Genomic DNA, 18,861 nt, shown 5'->3' with positions numbered 1-18,861 from the left:
CCCCTGTCTGTCACCAATTGCTTCTGCCCATTTAGTAGGGGTCCTATTCCACCCTGGGCCTTCCTTTTGCTCCCTATATATCTAAAAAACAATTTTTTGTTATCCTTTACTTGGGATGCCATCCTCAGCTCCGTGGTAGCTTTGGCCCATCTAACTGCCTCCCTGCAAGCACGAGCAGAGGAGGTATACTCGTCTTTGGTGATCTATCCCTGTTTCCACTTTTTATGTGCTCCCCTTTTGGCCTGTAGGCTGCCCTGGATTTCTCTGGTCAGCCAAGGAAGCCTCCTGGCCCCTTTCCCTCTTTTTCCTTGCATCGGGATCGTCTCCCTCTGTGCCCGAAGGATCATTTCCTTAAGGTACAGCCACCCTTCCTGGGCTCCCATCTCTTCAAAACTCCTACTCTGCAGTGCGTCCTTGACTGATCTCCTGAGCTCATTGAAATCAGCTTTCCTAAAGTCTAGCACTTTCACCCTACTAGTTACCTTACCCACTTGACGTCTTATGATGAAATCTATTATTTGGTGATCACTGTCCCCCAGGTGACTACCAATCTGTAGGTCCCCTACCATATCATCCCCTGTTGCCAATACCAGGTCCAGTAAGGCATTCCCCCTAGTGGGACCACGTACCTCCTGCGTCAGGTGGAGGTCCTGTACACAGGATAGGAACGTGCATGAACAATGGGACTTTGCTGTCTGGGTCTCCCAGCAGATGTCTGGGTAGTTTCGGTCCGCCATGACTACTGCCTCCTTAGTTTTTATGGTCTCTGAGAGTTGCCTCAGGAGCCCCGAATCTAGTTCTTCTGAGGATCTTCACCCATGTCTTTGCCAAACTGCTTTTTTTCTACAGTTAGATGGAAGGCAAGGCAGGGGTGGCACTTTAGAAGACTACTTTAAAGGCATAAGCTTTTGCAGGTGACAACCTACTTTGTTAGATAACTAACACAGCTAACTACCTCTTTTTTAATTAGGTGAGATTAATCAACATGGTAACTTGTGATCTGTGCATCTTTCTTTGGCTAGTAATAATAACACTCCTTATTTTTCCTGAGCTGGCCTATGGTCTGTTTAGTTAACGGAAATCTTTCCTTGACTTGCATTTAAAAAACTTTCATTCAGGATCTTGACCAGCACATTTCTTGGACTGCCAGGTAAATCAGACAAGCAGTTGCATCAGTCTAGTAGTACTGTGCGGTACTGCTTAGCTTCTAGGACCAGATCTGTGCCTGTGTCAGAGGAGTACTCAGTGTAACTAAAAATAGAGGGTATTAAGGGGATGCCAAAGTGTCCTTTTTAATTGTTGCCTTGGCACTCTTAGTATTGGCTAGTCCCCAGCATGGGTTAGAAGAATGCTGTCACCTGTATCAGCTGGCAACGGCTTTAAAGCACAGGAATTATAGCAGTGCTATACTACTTAAGGATTTGTTGACATAGAGACCATTTGGGAGCCAAATCCATAGGTTTAGAGCTGCTTTGCACTGGGAGACTGAATCAAAGCAGCAAACATAGTGCCTGGTAGTAGAGCATGAAAGAAATGCTCTGAATGTCCATATAATCAAATCCATTTGACATTATTGAAGGTGAGGGGGTTTTTTGGCTTTATTTTTTTTAAATAGAGGGCTGTCATGTGATAGGAAAAGTAGATTGAGTCCATGGGAAGGGTGTCAGAATCCAATGCCAACCATCTGGACTCCGCATTTTAAATGCTACAGTGATAGATGCTTTTAGAAGACCCTAAAATTAAATTAATCGCTCCTAATGTCTGAAGCTGCTGCATTGCTGAGCTGTTCATGTCTTGTATTCTCATAAACAAAGTGTTTGATTAATAGACCCCAGAATTGTTAAACTTGTACAGTTCTGGTTTTTGGCCGTCTCTCTTGGTAACATGCTCCTATTTATTCAGGAAAAATAACCTACAAGTTGACACCGACAATCTTTTTGTTCCCTGACAAATGGCCTACTTTTAATTGTTCTTTGCAATTATAGGAATATTTGCCATCTGCTAGCCAGTTAGCCTATCCTGGTAATTTGATTGATTATATTTAGAAACTATCCCTAAAATAAATCCACAAGTTAGATGTAGTGATTTGTAGTATGTTGCATTAACTATATCATGCCGTTATTTCTGTAGTGCCTGCTTGGCTAAGTGCCATCTTTATCAACCCTGCTATTTGTGACTGTTGAAAGATGATGCCTTTGGCTCTGCATGAGTCAGTTCATTATCCAAATGTTGAATTTGCCAGCCAATCTGTATACCCCTGTCATTGAATAAGGCACTGATACCTTCAGTTCCATTAAATGCAGGTGTCAACCTACTCTTCCCTGCAGCTGGGTATAAGGGAGAGCATCTCCAGGTGACGATCATCAATGCTTGCCCATATATTTTCCTCTCTCTTGTAGCGTGTGGCACTGACTTTATTTCTGTAAAGGAGGTTATGTGTTCTGCCTTCAGTCTTGGATACAAAAAGCTAGATATCCCTCTTCCAAAAGCTTTCTACCTCTGGGTCTGAGTCTAATGTCAGTTTTCTTTCTGTAATTAAATTGACAGTCTTGAAACAATTCCTAATGGGCAGGAGTTGGCACAAATAAATAATGTACAGTATCTGACAGAGTTAGTATTCTTTGTTCTTAAGGCCCAGTTTTGCTGTGAATTGAGAGATAGCAAGGAATGCTCTGTCTAGATTATGGGTGACTTAGTTGGTGACTGATATGGAGAGAGTTATACTGCAGATTCCTCTCAACTCAGTATGTGGAAAAAGATGACTTGAGGTTTCACTGCTGTTAGCCCTGTACTCTTGACTACAAGTTCTTCCATTTGTTAATGAAAACTGCTTAAGGTTGTATGGGTACTTCCCTGTCCTTGACTGGACGCCGGCACTGCCACAGGCTTACCAGCTGTGTAACCCTGATGTGTCATAGACTCTGCTAATAAAATTGAAATAATACAAGAAAGAAGTCACTTGAATAAATATTAACTAAGGCTGCATATAGATGTTCAGGTGACCTGGGAGAATTCTCCTGGGTTTGTTCTTCTGATAGAAAAATGTCTGGAAATGCCTAAACAAACATTTGAATGCTGAGCCCCTGAAGAGCGCAAAGTTTGCAGTGCTGATACTGCTCAGCTATGTGCACACATCTTGGTATGATCTATAGGTTCCCTCTGTCTGCCTGGTGACAGATGGCAGCAGTGTGCAAGATATTCCTCACTGGCTGACTCAGACTGCTTTGTCAGCCTGTCTCTCCATGCAGCACAATATGGGATTGTGAAGGGGTTCATGCTCTGCTGAAGTAATAAAATCCAGTTTGAGCATCACACTATTTGGGGCCGGGTGGAAGGGGGCGCAAAGTACCCTGGGGGAGGATTCTGCTGTGGCTTTTCTCAAGGTTAAGTTGTACAGACATTTTCTCTCCCAGGAGAAACTGTCCTGAGAGTGACAACCCTGGTTGTTCCCAAGTTTTTTTTTTTTTGTATTTGTTTTTTGGAGTGGTCATTTTTGCTCCGGGAGAAAGATTCTGAATATCTGTGTACTCATGATTTTTCCTGGGAGAGCAATGACTCTCCCAAGAGAAACTGAATTTCTGTAGGTGGCCCAAGTAATGTTTAGATGCCACGTTGTTTATCCTTTAAATGCAAACTTATTACTGTTAGCGTGATTTAACAAAACAGGAAGGTAAAAGATGTGGAAAAAGGAGACCAGCATATAGGGTGAAACACAGCCTGTCTAATTTTGTTTTTAGTGGCTTTATGCAAAAATTACTTTAAAAACCCTAACAATTTTAAGCATACTGCAGTTGGTAGTCTTAGAACTGCTTGTTTTGAAATGTGTAAATAAACTTTGATTCTTATTTCATCTAAAAAAAAACCTGTGGATTAAACTTGTGTTGTAACTCCCCAGAGCAAATGCTTCTTCACATGGAGCCAACAGGCTCTTCACCAAGAGAATGCAAAAATATTATACACAAAAAGTAAGTTGCCTCAATGCAACTGACCACACTTTAGTGTCTTATCCAGATGCGTCTCCCTTGTGCTGAGGAAGAGGAGCAAAAGTAGACGCGTGTAGGGAGGAAGGACTTTTTTTCTGTGAGTCGGGCAACTTTTTGTGCAGTTGACCAATGCTCTATTGTAGCAACTGGTCTCTTCAGTATGTTTCCTTCCTGCTGGGGAAATCCCTCTGGGAATTAATGCCACTTCTTGTAGTGCAAACTCTTGCCCACTGTTGCTATTTCATCTCTCACTAGTAAATCTAGTGAATCTGAACTTTGTCCTAGCAAAGTTCAGGCAGTGGCATCCTAGATTCTTGCGGAGCTTTGGTGCTGTGTGGGATGTAGGCATCGCGGTGTGGGACAGACTAGTGCAGATTTGGCCAAGGATACACCTACTTATCATATTTGTGGCTTGTAGGCTAGCGCTATTTTCAGGCTCTGTTCCCCAACTCTGTTTCATAATAATGCCCTTTATACTCAGGCCCTGCAGGGATAACGGAAATTCCTTTCCTCAGTGAGGAAAACTGTTTCCCCTCCTCAGCCCCACTGCAGGTTGTTTTTTTTTTTTACTAAAAAAAATGGTCAGATATTTTGGTTTTGTGTTTTGACTTTTAAACAGCTCATCTTGAGATAATGTGCGTCTTAGTGATTCTTGTCCTTTGTTGTTTAAATGGCAGCAAGAAATAATGGACATACAAGCAGTTTGATAGGCTGCTGCTGGATGTTAAATAGTTGCTCAGTTGTCACCTTCTTGGAATGGGAGTAGAGAAACACAGCTGAAGTCACTCTGGGGAATCAAAACGCTGTCCCACCATGAACAGCTTCTTTCATATATAAAGCCCCTGGTTTTAAATAGTTATTAGATACAACCTTGTTAACAGTTATCTTCTCTTCCTCCTTCTTGTGGAGAAAAATATTGTAGCATCTAAGGAAATAAATAGATCAAAATCTGTGAATTAGCTAAAAGATTTGTGTTTAAAAATATGGAAACTAAAATAATTGTGCTTGTTTAATAGAAGAAGTTGGTTTCAGAATTTAAAAAATATTCCTTCTGAAGAATAAAAAGCAGGTAAAATTGAAGCCAGCAGGATATTGTGGTCCATGTTTTTTTCAGAATGGAGATTAAGAAATAAATGGGAATGATGCTTATATACAGATAGGTTAAATAGTAATTTAAAATGGATTGAATTAATTTTATTCAAGTAGTGGTTCTTGTATACAGAGCCTGAGCATTTTAGGTGGAGAGACTATAGATTTTGGGAGAATTCTAAAATGATCTGTCTGAGACATTTTTGTCCTTGGTTGTGAGAAGATGTGAGTAACTATTAAGACATGGAGACTTGCTAATTGGGCATAGACCCGGGAAAGATGTTGAATGAGGAGGGGGAAAATTTAAATTTGGGATGAGGCCAAAACACCTCAAGTCCCTGAAAAATAAAATGTACCTAGAGTTACGTGACTGTCACTAACAGATGTCATTGTTGCATTTCTCAGATGTATGTTCATCTGTGTAAAGCAAGGGGTTAGGGTGGCATGGGTGCTAAGTCGCATGGTTTACAACCCAGAGGTCACAAGTTTAAGGCCATAGCAGAAGCACTCATGGTGCAGCCTGTTAGATTTCAATGAATCTGTGACTTCTGCTAAATACTTTGTCACAAGGACATGAAAAATAAAGGGAAGCAAAAGGCAAAACAATTAGGAAAAATTTCTGTATGCTTGTTTGCTTTCTTTTTTTTTTAAGTAAGCTATTGAATTTGGGATCTAGTGCAGCATTAACCATACTTTGTGTAGTAAGTTATTAAAATGATTTAAGCAAATTGTTCTGCAAACAGTAAATAAGTGATCCTGAGACTGGATTTTCATTCCCCTATTTGTTCATGTCAGATACTAGTACTTCAAAGAAGGTCATCTAGTCAATTATGCTTCTGTCCTGACCTCATTCACAGGAGTTATCACCAAACAGCACAGACTGCTAGAGGGTGAAAGACATTTTTTCTAAAGTTTAATTAAAACTTCTGTAATGTCAGCACTAATGAGATGTAATTAAACTCATATTTGGTGCTTTTTCTCTTAAGCACCAGTTACTGGAGAGTTGATTAAAATTATGAAAGCTAACATTCAAAGTGAATTTCTAGTTCTCCCTGGTTGCAGAGCAAATATTGGATGTGTGAACTCTGATTGGTTTTGTTTATTTATCTTTTTTTTTTTTTAAGCAAAATTTAATCTAATATATTTTAAGTTAACTTCATTTTGGCAACCTTGCTCGTAGTCTTTGAATGCTTGGAGTTGGCAATATTGAAATGTTCCAGAAACATAAAAATTAATATACAGTATAACTTCATAAATCTGGAATTCTCAGAAACCCAGCACTTCGGTGGCCAGTCCCAGAGCCACAGCCATGTGCGGAGCGGTGATGTGGAGTGGTGGATGCGGCGGCTGGCTGCTGCCACACGCAAGTTTCCCTCTCTGCATCTGGGCAGCGACCGGCTGCCCCTACCCCCCTTGCAACTGGCTGCCACCTCTCCTCTCCTCTCCTCTCCTCTCCCTCCCTCCCCCCCCCAGCTCCACACACTGTACTTACGTTTCAGAAATCCGGCATTTTCTGGCAGGTGGTCAGTCCCAAGCATGCCGGATTTATGAGGTTATACTGTAATACTTTCCAATAACATAGAACCTTTCAAAGAATCATGGAACAAACTTTCATTTACATGCTTTACAAATAGTAACAGAACAATATCAAGATACGTTGCACATCATTCAAAACCAAAACTTTTGTTACTGCTATTCTAATAGGAGCTTAGAGTAATAAAGTGAAATAGTTTAAAAAAAAATGGACTTGGCTTTTCTTTCTTGGCTTGGACAACAATGAGTGTCCATATCGGTTGTTAATAGTCTGCATCTGGTTACTCTGTGTTAACAGGCGTCTGTAATTATTAGGCTGCAAATAATACAGGGAGAAGTTGCTAGTCTAAAAATAGCTTTCAGTGAATATTATGGTTACTGCCGATGTTCATTCAGTTCTGTTAAATTTTGTTTTAGAGCCTACATGGAACTGACACTGCCCTTTTTAAGTTGTGCTGTACCCTCTGAGTGAGGGAAGGGTTTGGTTCATTTTCATTGATACCAGAATAGAGTTATTTGCTTAGTTACACTGTTAGTTGCAGAAAGTGTATCCAGAACTTCTGGCTCCCACAAAAAAAATCTAACTTCTGGGTTATTCATATACCCTCCTCTTCTCCTTCCTAAACCCCGCTGCCCAAGGCCAGCTCTTAGGCATTTATTGTTTCTCTCATATGCCATGGTACCCATATAGCAGCTTATGACTTCCCTTCCAGTTCCCAGTACCTGTTCTTTTGATAATCTAAAAATGATCCATCTACTTAACCTTAAAGTAGAAAGACTCTAAATATGCAGGATCTTCAGGGAAGTTTCAGAAGTCTTTGGGAGAATTCAGTTCTCTGGCCATTGCTGTGATAATAGAAGGGGTTTCCAAAAAGTGTCAAGCCCAAGTCCAGTGGCCTTTGCATAGGCCATGGACCTGATAGATATATTTTTGCTTGAATAGTAAGGAAAACACCCTTTTTAAAGGGAGGCTAAGCAAATAGCAACCAAAACCAGTCATGCCTTTTTGCTTCAGTTGGTGACTATTTTCTCGTTAAGGGTAATCGGATTTAAGGCTGACTAATATGTCTATGTTACAAAAGTACTAAAATCCTGTGTGGTGAAGGAAACTGGTTATCAGTGTAGACTGAGCTGGCTGCAGTTTCCCTTAGAGCAGGAGTAGCAGCATGGGGCTGGTCTATGGGCCTTTAGGGCTGCCTCTGAAGCTGAAAATGCAGCAGTGGGGAAAGGGGTGCTAATGTTAATTGCTGTTTCATGGAGCTGTGGCAGCTGCTGCTCACCTTGTTATGAAACTCCCCACCAGCCAGATCCAGGTATCATCTGGCCTGCATGCCTGTCTGCAGGTGGGAAATAGTGATGGTTGCAGCTGTGGGAATGATGGGAATTTACATTTGGCACCACTAGCCCCACTGCCAAATATCTGGCCCCATGAGCTAGATTACACTGTTCCATGGGCCATATCTTTAACAGCATTTAAACTTGTCACTTTTGTCTAGTTCAGTATTTAGATTGGATGGTCTTAGCTGCTTTTAGTAGCAGGTGTGGTACAATACACTCTGAATTTGACTTTTTAAATTCAGCTGTTGTTCCTGCTCGCTGTACTTGTGATGCAGTTATTCTACAGGCCGAAGTTTTGGCCCTGTTTTCACCATGATGGTTAAAACTCTTGTTGACTGGAGCGGGGCAGGGCTCCATCCCAAAGCTGTGTTGTACACAATGGGCTTTTGTATCTTTTTATTCAGTTATTTGCACAACTTGGGAGAAGCATACCAAGTATGTAATTCCTGTTTTTTTTCCAGACGTTATGATTTGAGCAGTGGCATTCTGGTTTCCTTCATTGCAACGAACATGCCCCTATACCATTGCTTGAGAATGGGAACTTTTGGAATTAAAGGCATGTTGAAGAATATTGCCAATCAAAGGCCTCAGTCCTCCATCCCCTTGAACACTAGACCACAAAAGCTTGAAAATAAATCTAATCCTGCCTTCATTGGTCTGATTTCCTTTTGCATCATCCTTGGTCTGTGATTATTCTTGCATCCACTATTTAAACAACAGGGTCTCTGAGGACAGGCCAACAGATTTCTGTGAAGGTAAAAGGTCTAGTGAACAGCAGGTCAGGTTTTGGCAGCTTGGTAGGGGATTTGACAGCACAGCCTTGGTCTGGGAACCTTTCCTCACACGCTGCATACTTGAAGGGACTCTGTCCTTTCTCTCTAAGGAAATGGTTCTATGGTTAACTTTACCATGCCAAGCAGCACTATGCCAAAACAAGCCATGCTGCTCTGTACACATTACAACCAAAGCTAGAAGTTGAGTAGTTGCCTCTGTGTGGTGCTGTGACTTTATGTACATCAATGTTCCCTTCTCTCTTGCCCTCACCACTGTTTATCTGACAAATAAATCCTTCAGGATGGTGTTTTAAACTGCAGTTGGAGGATAGTCCAAGAGGAGGTGGGATAGTGTGTTGGAAGGTGTTAATTAGTGCCATCAACCAACTGTTTCATCAGCGCAGAGCAGCTTGACTCTGTGGTTGTATGAAACGGATGGCAAGGGCTTCAGGTATCTGATTTTTCTACCTTTTGGTTTCCTGACTTTTTCTTTTCCTCCCTTTAGACTAACAGGGCTCTGGTTATTTGTGCCTAGAGTGTTCTCTGAAACTTTGGGATTGAAGAGATGTGGCATTCAAATATTAGTGGGTTCCTGATTAAAAAAAAAAAATGCTAACAAATTGATTTCATGCCCCCCACCCCCAGCCCAGCCAATAAATAATACTAGATGATGATGCCTTTTCCCACTTAATTAACTAACAGTGGTTAAGCAGCCACATGTTTCATGCCAGTGGGAATTGATTTGTACTTCTCCCCCCCCTCCCCCCCAATTACTCCTGTCATCTTTCTGAACCAGGCTTTCCATTCCACTAGACTGTCTCTTGTTTCCCTCGTATTCTTTCTCTCTGCGTTCCCAGCCACGTGACCCTGCATTGTATTAGCGGCAGCAGAGTGAACGGAGTACTGAGGATGCTTAGCGCTTTTCTTGTTCAAGGCGCTGTGACAATTCTCCATACCTCTCCTGTAAGTTGTAGAAGTATTATCATGCTTTTGTGGCGAGAAAACAAAGATTAAGGTCACATAGTGAGTCAGGCGGAACTAGGAGTAAAATCCAGGAACTGCTGGACAGTATATGCAAGTATAGTAGACAAGGCCCTACGTTTTTGTAGCCGAAGAGTCAGCACTTTACATCAGCAATTGACAGTGCATCTGTTCTGGAGCTGCAAAGGAGGCAGAGTATAGCGGAGAGTAAAAAGAGAGGGGGTGCAGCAAAGACTCAGTGTGGATGACTGATGTCATTCATGTCTTTGTTGAGAGAGGAAGACTTTAACTGCTAAAACAGGTTGGGCAGGAATCCTGAGTCTGACATGCTATATTTTCTCTTAGTCATTAGCTGAAAGGTTATGAACTATGGCTTCCAAGGAGACTAGTTATTTTACTTTCTGATCCATTGAACAGCAAAATTCCTTGCTTTATGCTATTGACCTTAGCAGCTAGCAAAATATAGAGAAGGGGCATGTAATCTACAGGTGAAGAAATCAAACTTGTTGATAAATGGTTTTATGATGTTATGTTAAAAAAAAAAATAAAAATTGAGCATTAAAAACCAAACTACCAAGTCAGTCCTGGAGCCCCTACTTTTCTTCCTATAGAGCGGATATGTTAGGGCAGGGAGGGGTAGTATAAACCAGTGTTTCTCAACCTGTGGTTCACACCCCAAAAGTGGGGGGGGGAAAAAAAAAAGGGGTTCATGGAAAAAAAAGTGTAAAATCGCAAGAATATGCGAAAGGGTCACAAACTTAAAAAATGGATTCTTCTTTAAAGGATAAAAATGTGAGAGAGCCTTTTCCCTTGCAGGCCAGCAGAGTTCAAGCCTGCAAGAGGCTGCTTGGGAGTCCCCCATATCCCACACCCCTCCTCCCCCACCTGCTCCTCACACCCACCCCCTACCCCAAATGGGGGGCAGGGGACAGTGGGTTGGGAGTGAGGGCCACTGGGTTGGGACTGGCCATTGATGTTTACAAATGGGTCCTGGTACAAAAAGGGTTGAGAACCACTGATATAAACTACTTCAATTTGATGACAAATTTCAGTCCACTCTGGGAGGACCACATCTAGGACATTCATTATTACTATATCTTGACTATTCCTGAAACTACCAGGAAGGGTACGTATTTGTGTAGTGACTTTCTTGTCACAATAGGGACCATTAATACTAGGGACAGAAAATGCTAGTCTGCTTCCAGAAATTCAACAGATAACTTCTTGTTGTTATTGGCTTGGCTATCTTTTAGGTTAGACTTCCAAAAACACCAGTTTTTTTAATTATTAAAGAAACCTCAAATTTATCTTCTGTTTCTGGCCCCTTAAGCGTAACGTGAGGCCGTGTTTTAATGTTTTTCTCTGCAACCGTGAAGACTAAGAACCTCATAAAGATTAGGAATCTCCTGACCCCTGACTGTTTAATAGTATCAATTATTTTGAGCTGGCAAATTGTACTACAGTACTGATTTAGGTTGCATTTCACTCAGTAACGTTGAGGTGAAAGGCTCTGCTTGTAACACATGAGAACTCCCTTCATCTGTTTCTATCATTCAGTGCAGCAGCTAGAAGTTTTCCAAAATACATGGAGATTAAATGTCAAACTGAATATATTCTGCACTAGGTGATATAGTGTTCAGTGTGCATGTGAACTGGAACTTTTTAGTAAGCATAGTGTTGGAGTTGGATAATGTTAGTCAAACGCATTAAACTGGCTTTACAGTCTCATGATTGGCAGTGGGGAGGAGTGAGACTGGCTGGCCATGAAGAGGTTTGCTTCCATGCATCTTTGTTCATTGCAGCAGCAAATAAGTGTAGAAAAGTTTAATTTTGTTTTTAATTTTGATAAATGTAAAATTTCAATTTGAGGGTGCCAGTTAATTATGGCTTATGTTGTGTGCCTGCTTTTGAGCCTACATATATATTGTATCTGGAATGTAGTAGCTAATTATCAATAGGGAAATTTGAATTTTTGTAATTAATTGTAGTTTTAATCTGTCCTGTCAGTTGTGATGGATTTGCCATTAATTTCTACTTTTTTCCCCCCTTTTTTGCCAACGTTAAGTGGCTAAAAGCCAAGGTAAGAAGAGTTATTTCTCATTTGACCCAGAGTGCCTCACTGTATTTGATAGTAGAGGCTGCAGAACCATTAAAACTGAAAACTAGTGCTCTCCTATACCGCTCTGCTTTTCATAGGTTTTTTAGATTTAAACATGCTGTATTTCAGTTCAGATTTGCAGCAATTAGCTGAGGTGTGTTAATATATCAGTGATATATTGACACTTGCATTTATATCTAGTTACATTAATTTCTCTAACATGTGTTAGTGCTTTGCTCTGATTCAGTAGATGCCTTGATCCTATTCACTTACATTTTTTTACAGGAGGTTTCCCAGACAATCTGCATGACTGCTAGTCAAAGAGCTGAGCAAAACTGGATGAGGAATATTGGTCAAAGCCAGATGAGATTGTACAGTCAGCCTTAATTTTTATTTAAAATAATCACACTTGAATTGGCATGAACATGGCTGCAACATTCTTTCAAAGAAAAGAAGGAAACAGAATTTTGCACGTGAATCAATTATTACCTGTCCATTACTTAAGTTTCAGATGTGCCTCCATCTTAAAATAATAGCAGAGACAATGTAAAGCTCACATTTTAATCCTTGTTTTTAATGGTGCTTTTTCTATGTGCAGCTAAAAGAACTTGCTGTTTTACAGCTGTCTGGGAATCCTCATTTCATATTCTTACACAACAAAATAACTGTCAATAGTAGAGCTGTATCGGTAAAAATAAAATAATGTTTCCCCTCATTTCAGCATGGAAGTAACCAGCCTGCAAGAACTGGCACCTTGTCAAGAACAAATCCGCCTACACAAAAACCACCGAGTCCTCCCATGTCAGGCCGGGGAACTCTGGGGTAAGAATGAGGCTGGTAATCCTGCCTGTATATTTGAGGAAGTTTTAAATTGTGCTGATATTAATGTTTCTTAGTTTGGTGAGTGAATGCAGAGTCCAGTAACTCCATCCTGTCAGGCACATCACTTTTTTATAAACAATACAACTGTACTGTTTTGGTTTTTTCAAACACTTTTTTTTAATGGCTTTTCTTTCAGGAAACATTTTGTCATGGACTTAACAATAGGTTGAATTTATTATTTTATTTCTGATAGGAGTTAGCCACTAATATTTAGAATACGGAAGGACTCTGAGAAGGCTTTTCTCATTTTTAAAGTTCCAAAGCAGGAGATTTCAGGGTTAAGGTTCTCTGTTGTTAACTTGTATCTTGATAGCATAGAGGTATGAAAATGCATTTTCTGCCTTTGTTCTGTGCTGAAGTATTTAAGCAAAATTGGGTTGCTTGAGGATGTATTCTCATTTGTGCACCCACTTGAATAGAAATTGTAATGCTTTAAATGTTTCACTGATGTAATCTTTCAAGATGGTAAAATCTGGTGATCTTGAGACCTCAGCAAATTATTATAGCTTATCCTGACATAGTGTTTCTTGGGTAATATGCCTTTTGGCCTATTGTGTATGGTCTTTTGGGTGATATCTGAAGAGAAGTCTGTGTAACAGAGGTCCTTCTCTGCCACAACTCTGAATCCCTTCCCCCCCCCCGGACTCTGGGTATAGGGTAGGTGGAAACCTAGTCATGGTGGGCTGGTGTGCGTGTATCAGTGACGGATGTTTTGGTTGACTGAGTTGATGTGCTGAGTAATGTGTGAAGTAGCAAGGCAGCTATTGAGATGGGGACCTGGAGAGCCGGGTAAGAAAAATAGGCAAGTCACAGCCCTCTAAAACAAAGTGTTGCAGTGGTCTGGGGAGCACTGAATCTTTGTTAGTATTGAAGTGTTTAATGCATTCTTTTTTTAAGGCAAACTAGTGCTATGTGCATGCGCTGCCTCATGCTTTGTGAAAGTTCATTCCCTGCTCTTGGGTAATGTGCTCTGCCTCAGTTGTCTACCTGATCATTAGTGTTTTCCCACCACAGAGAGCTGCTTTTCAGCAGTGAGGGGAATTGTTTGGGATCCTTTTGGGAAACAATACCCTTTTCATTTAATGGAATCTTGGGAAATGTAATACCCCAGGAGAGAGAGCGATATAGAGAAAAGTCCACACATCAGGGGATGGCAGAAATGATAAACAACAAGCTCAATATTGAATAAGATCTGCAGGTGGCAGAAGATCCCTGGATAATCTTTCCTGTGACCAGGGTGGGGGAATAGGGAAGCACCTAGTCTGGCAAAGAGTCTTGACTAGGTGGATTCTACAGGAAGCATCTCAGGGGAATGCAGCAAGCGTGGTGAGCTGAGTGGATAGGCATTGTCTGAATCTTGAATCTGAATCTAGAGGGGAGAGAGGGCTTTTATTTCCTTGTACTTCCCCAGGGGGTGCTGGCAATAAACACACTGGAGAGAAGAGGAATAATTGAACTCTGGAAATGAACCAAATCCTAGTGTCTGGAGAGTGCTGGCAAAGAACTGTCTGGAGCCTGGAGAGAGCATGTGTTTAACTAGGAGGTTTCCTAGACAATCTAGGATTTAGTCCTTGGAAAGGGAACGTCTTTTGAGTTTTAGTTGCAGAACTGAGTAAACCGCGAGAAATCAGAGACGCACAGCAGGAGTAGCTACATCCTCCCTTTGCAAAAATGTGCAGAGAAGAGTTAAGACTTGGACTCCAGTTCTTATTCCCAGTCTCTCTAAGCTAGGACAATAATGATAGGATTTTTAATGTTCTTTACTTTGGTTATTTCTAGTAGAAGCATGTACAAAACGTCTTTGTTTATCATTTTTCTTTTCGGTATCAGTCATATTTCTGGCTTGGTCTAACTGGAACATAGGCTTTTTCATTTTCTCATGATTTAATCATTTTGGCACAACAAAAATAATAGCAGTCACCGTCTTAAAACTTTTTGTGGCTATGTGTGTGCATAAACAAACTAATCCACAAATACCATAATTCATGCACATAATTGTGATGTGCCTATTTTTTTTCTTAGAAACGGTTTAATGTTTCTGTCCTGAGAAGTGCTTTTCTATAATATCTATTGAAATCAAACTTGTTTGCTAGGATACCACAAAATGATGCAACTAAACTTTATGGCTATAGGGACAGAGATTACACACAAACTTGTGTGAGTGATTAGAAACTGGTTCAAATCTATAACATACAAGAAATTCAGTGCACATAAACCACTTTCAAAGTGGCCAAAACCAGTTTTTAAGATAAACCTGGATGAATGTAGTATCAGCTTTAACTGATTTAAGTTTAAATCAGTTTATTGAACTTCTGTCCCAGATCCCCTCCAGATTCAAGTTAACTCATAGTCCCCCAGCATCCCAGGATGCTTTGCACCTCTCCCGCAACCCTTTTGCCACAAGGTGGGCAGGCTAGCAGGGAGGTGTGCTCTAGCATCCCCCAGCTTCTGTCCTGGGCCACTGCAGGCATGTGACTACATTTCTGCATTTCCGGAATCAAAAGTGAATGTCTGTTCATTTGCTTCTCAGTTCAGTTTACGCAGCTTGGACTAACCTGCAGAGATTGAATTGATTCAGCCTTGAGCTTTTTTGACTGTCTGTACTTAGCCATCAGCTGATAACTGAACAAAACACACTTTTTTTTGTGATGGCTTTGCTCTTTTTCTTTGTTTGCTTTTCACTTCACCAAATTCATTCTTGCTGTGATTGTCTGGTTATTAAGGGGTGGATTTTTATATTTATTTATTTACTTATTTTTACTATGCTGTAGAGCTGTTCATAGAAGTGCATCGATATATCAGTCGCATATTGGATTGGCACCGATAACAGGTAAACTAACATTATCGGCTGTTGGCTTTTTTTGGTCGATAGTGTCACCGATAAATGCCATGTGCAACTACAGCATGCATATGGCCAGGAATGCAGCCTGGTAGTTTGGAGAGCAGCCTCCTGCTGATAAGTCTCTGGGGGAGAAGGGGTGTGGAGGAGGGGAAGGGCTGTGGGAGGGGCAGATTGAGGCCCCCATGGTGAGGGAGGGAGGGAGTGGGGCTTGGGCAGGTGCTGCCAGGCCAGGGTGGCGAATGTGACCTCGAGGTCGGGAGTGGGATGGAGCCACAGGCAACTCATTTGTGGGGAGGTGGGGGTGGCTCACCATCCCCGCTGCTGTGCGCACCCCCCCAACACCACTCCTGCTTTCAAGGGAAAGGCAGGGCTCCTGAGGGAAAGGCAGCAAAGAGTGCCCTGAGCAGGTCAGTGCTGGGAGAGGCTCGGGGGGGTTATAACTACCCCAAAATTCCCCATAGCCACCCCTCCCAGCATTGCAGCACACCTTGCACATCTGAGCCCAGCCCCTTCATCGGGAAGAGGCTGGCACAGCCCCTGACCCTGAACATGCAGCAGGCAGCCCACCCTTGCCCTGCACACAGGGGGATATGTGTCCCCCATACTTTCCTCAGGGGTGTGCACAGTGGTGGAGAACTGCCCCCTCCTTCACCCTCCTGCCCTGCACCCTCTGGATGAACCACTCGTGGCTCCATCCTGCTCTTGGCCTCGAGGTCCCATTCTGTGTCCTGGCTGGGCAGCCCCTGCCCCTGCCCACTCCCTTCCTCACCATGGGGGCTTTGTTCTGCCCCCCTCATGCTCCTTCACTCCCCCACACTCCTTCTCCCCACACAGACTTTGTCAGGAGGCTGCTCTCCAAACTCCCAGGTTGCATTCCTGTAAATCAGCTATTGGATCAGTAAATCTTTATCAGTGCACCTCTAGTTTTTCAGCAAATATAATGCAAGCTTATGGCAGTGTGGCTTACTAGATAGAACATTAGACCTTGGAACTTGGGAGACCTGTTATCTACATCTAGTTTGGCTGGCAATCTGACGGATGGCTTTGAGCAAGTCATTTAATCTCTTGGTGCCTCAGTTTGTGTGATGGTGATAACTGTGCTTCCCTCCCACGTAAAGATTTATTATATGAAGAACTCTCTATAAAAATTAGGTGCTTCTTTTTAAGTGGCGATTTAATAAGATATTGTGCAGTTAAAAATGTTTTGTCATGCCTTCTGGGTTCCTTTCTTTGTGTGCAGCCTCATACCTGATTTCTGGTCAAGCATATGGTTACCCTTTTTGTTTGGGGTATTCTTTCGGATGGTTACATTTTGAAGGGAGTTATATTTGGGGAAGTGTTTTAACAGTCCCTTGATTATAACGTTGTTGGCAGGCACAATTGTAAGGCTGTGTACATGCTGGAGTTTACATAACTGGTAACCTCTGGAGTATTTTGTGACCATAAATTTGGGTATATTTTAATTAATTTGTGTGTTTTAAAGGTATGTCTAACTTAGTCTTGCAGTACTAAATCACTTTCAAGATACTTTTTCTATGGTTTTATTTAACATACTCAACATTAAAATGTTATTTAACTTTTGAAATGAGACTAAAATTAACTTTAATCGTGACTTTGTAAATATGCAACACTAGTATGCTGAGAGCAGAACACCCATTTTACTTTATGCTTGTAGAGGTGTATTATTTATGGTAATGTGGGTCACTGTACAGTGGTTGTTTATGAAGGTTTAGGAAAACAAATGGCTTGATTACTTTTAATCGGAGGAATTATCCTTTCTACCTCTTGACCCTTTCATCTTTTTCTCTTTCCCATCCCCTTTTTCTTTGACCAGACGAAATACTCCTTACAAAACCCTGGAGCCAGTCAAGCCTCCGACTGTTCCTAATGATTACATGACCAGTCCTGCCAGACTTGGAAGTCAGCACAGTCCAGGAAGAACAGCTTCCTTGAACCAGAGACCAAGAACCCACAGGTAGAGTATGCTGCTGCTGATTCCGTACCCATTTTTGGTCTGGTTCATTGGGGTGGTAGAAAAGCTTTATACCTGGATCCTTCAGAGGTTGGGAGCATAATCCACGTAAGAAAGATATAGTTTTAAAATACCTTGGATTCTTCTTTGTAGAAAATGCTCTCCAGATTTGGTACCTCTGAATGTATTGACTCTAGCATGTGTTTCAGTTTTTCAAATGTATACAGAAGGTAGGGTAAATTTTCACCATTATAGACGAAGTAAATCAGATGTACAGGTTTTCCTTGCTTTATGCTGTACATGCGTTCCTGGAAAATGGTGCATAACTCAAATTCGCATAAGGGGAGCCCACTTTACAATATAACAAATAGGGATATATTCCAAGACCTCGACTGTACTGACCCCCAGACCCATTTCTACCACTTTTACAAGATGATTTTGGTACTCACCAACAGCAGACAGTACACACAAGTACAAGGTGGTGGTGAATATTACTATAATGGGGCTGGCAACTACAGAAACGTGCATCACAGACGACAAGCAAGGAGCACAGCTCCACACAGGAGACTCTATTTTGCACATCACTCCCACAATGCACCACACACAGCAGCAGACTGAGGACTTCCATCACACCAATTGCGTACGAGTGAATTTGCCTCACATATAACGAATTTTTGGTATAAAACGGGTCATTGCATAAGAGTAAATTTGCACATACAGAACCCGCATAAAGCGAGGGAAACCTGTATAGCATAAACATATAGGAGCACAAGCTCCCTTAATCGGATGCTGTGAAAGGACCTGCACAGGGCAGTGTATAAAGTGGACATAATGTGGGCACTATCAGTACCCTCCTCGCGCAATGGCAGAGAAGTAATTGATTGATTTATGTGTTCAGAGAAAGAGGACCGTGCCCCATACTATAGAGGAAGGCAAATGGTTTTATTGTCCTTGGAATTGCTAAAGAAAGGATTGGTGTGTTAGTTATTTAAACAATCTGATGTTTTAAAAAGCATAATAATAGTTCTAGGATTCAGAGAGTCCTTTTGGATCTTGGAAAAACAATTGTTCTATGTATGAGACAGCTTGCTGCCAGCTATGAAACGCGTCAAAATAAAATAATTTCTAAATCAGTATGCAGTGAAGACCTGTTAAATCTTAGCCAGCTACTGTGAAGTCTCCATTCTTGTCTCACAAGATCTTTTACATAGACTGCAGCTAGAAATTCAGCTGCAACCATGGTGACAAGATCAAGGTCTTCAGCAGTCAGAACACTAATTTTGAAGGAATTATCTTGGCTCCCAGTTCAGATCACCAATTTTCTTTTTATAGCAGTGTTATTTTCTTAAGATGTATTTGAATGATTTGTA

General features: G+C 41.5%; 1 protein-coding gene across 1 annotated transcript in view; it reads left to right on the top strand.

Moving 5' to 3' along the window:
- The window catches only part of ABI1 (abl interactor 1), a gene marked incomplete at its 5' end in the record, with an annotated part of 90,520 nt that overhangs the window by 50,388 nt on the left and 21,271 nt on the right, over positions 1-18,861 (top strand). The window contains 3 exons of the mRNA XM_025206125.1: positions 11,763-11,777; positions 12,517-12,617; positions 17,354-17,494. Coding sequence (XP_025061910.1) covers positions 11,763-11,777; positions 12,517-12,617; positions 17,354-17,494 — 257 coding nt within the window. The remainder of the gene's footprint in view (positions 1-11,762; positions 11,778-12,516; positions 12,618-17,353; positions 17,495-18,861) is intronic.

Source organism: Alligator sinensis, unplaced genomic scaffold, assembly GCF_000455745.1.
Source record: "Alligator sinensis unplaced genomic scaffold, ASM45574v1 scaffold455_1, whole genome shotgun sequence".
Classification (NCBI taxonomy): domain Eukaryota; kingdom Metazoa; phylum Chordata; order Crocodylia; family Alligatoridae; genus Alligator; species Alligator sinensis.
This window is presented reverse-complemented; position numbering and strand designations above follow the sequence as displayed.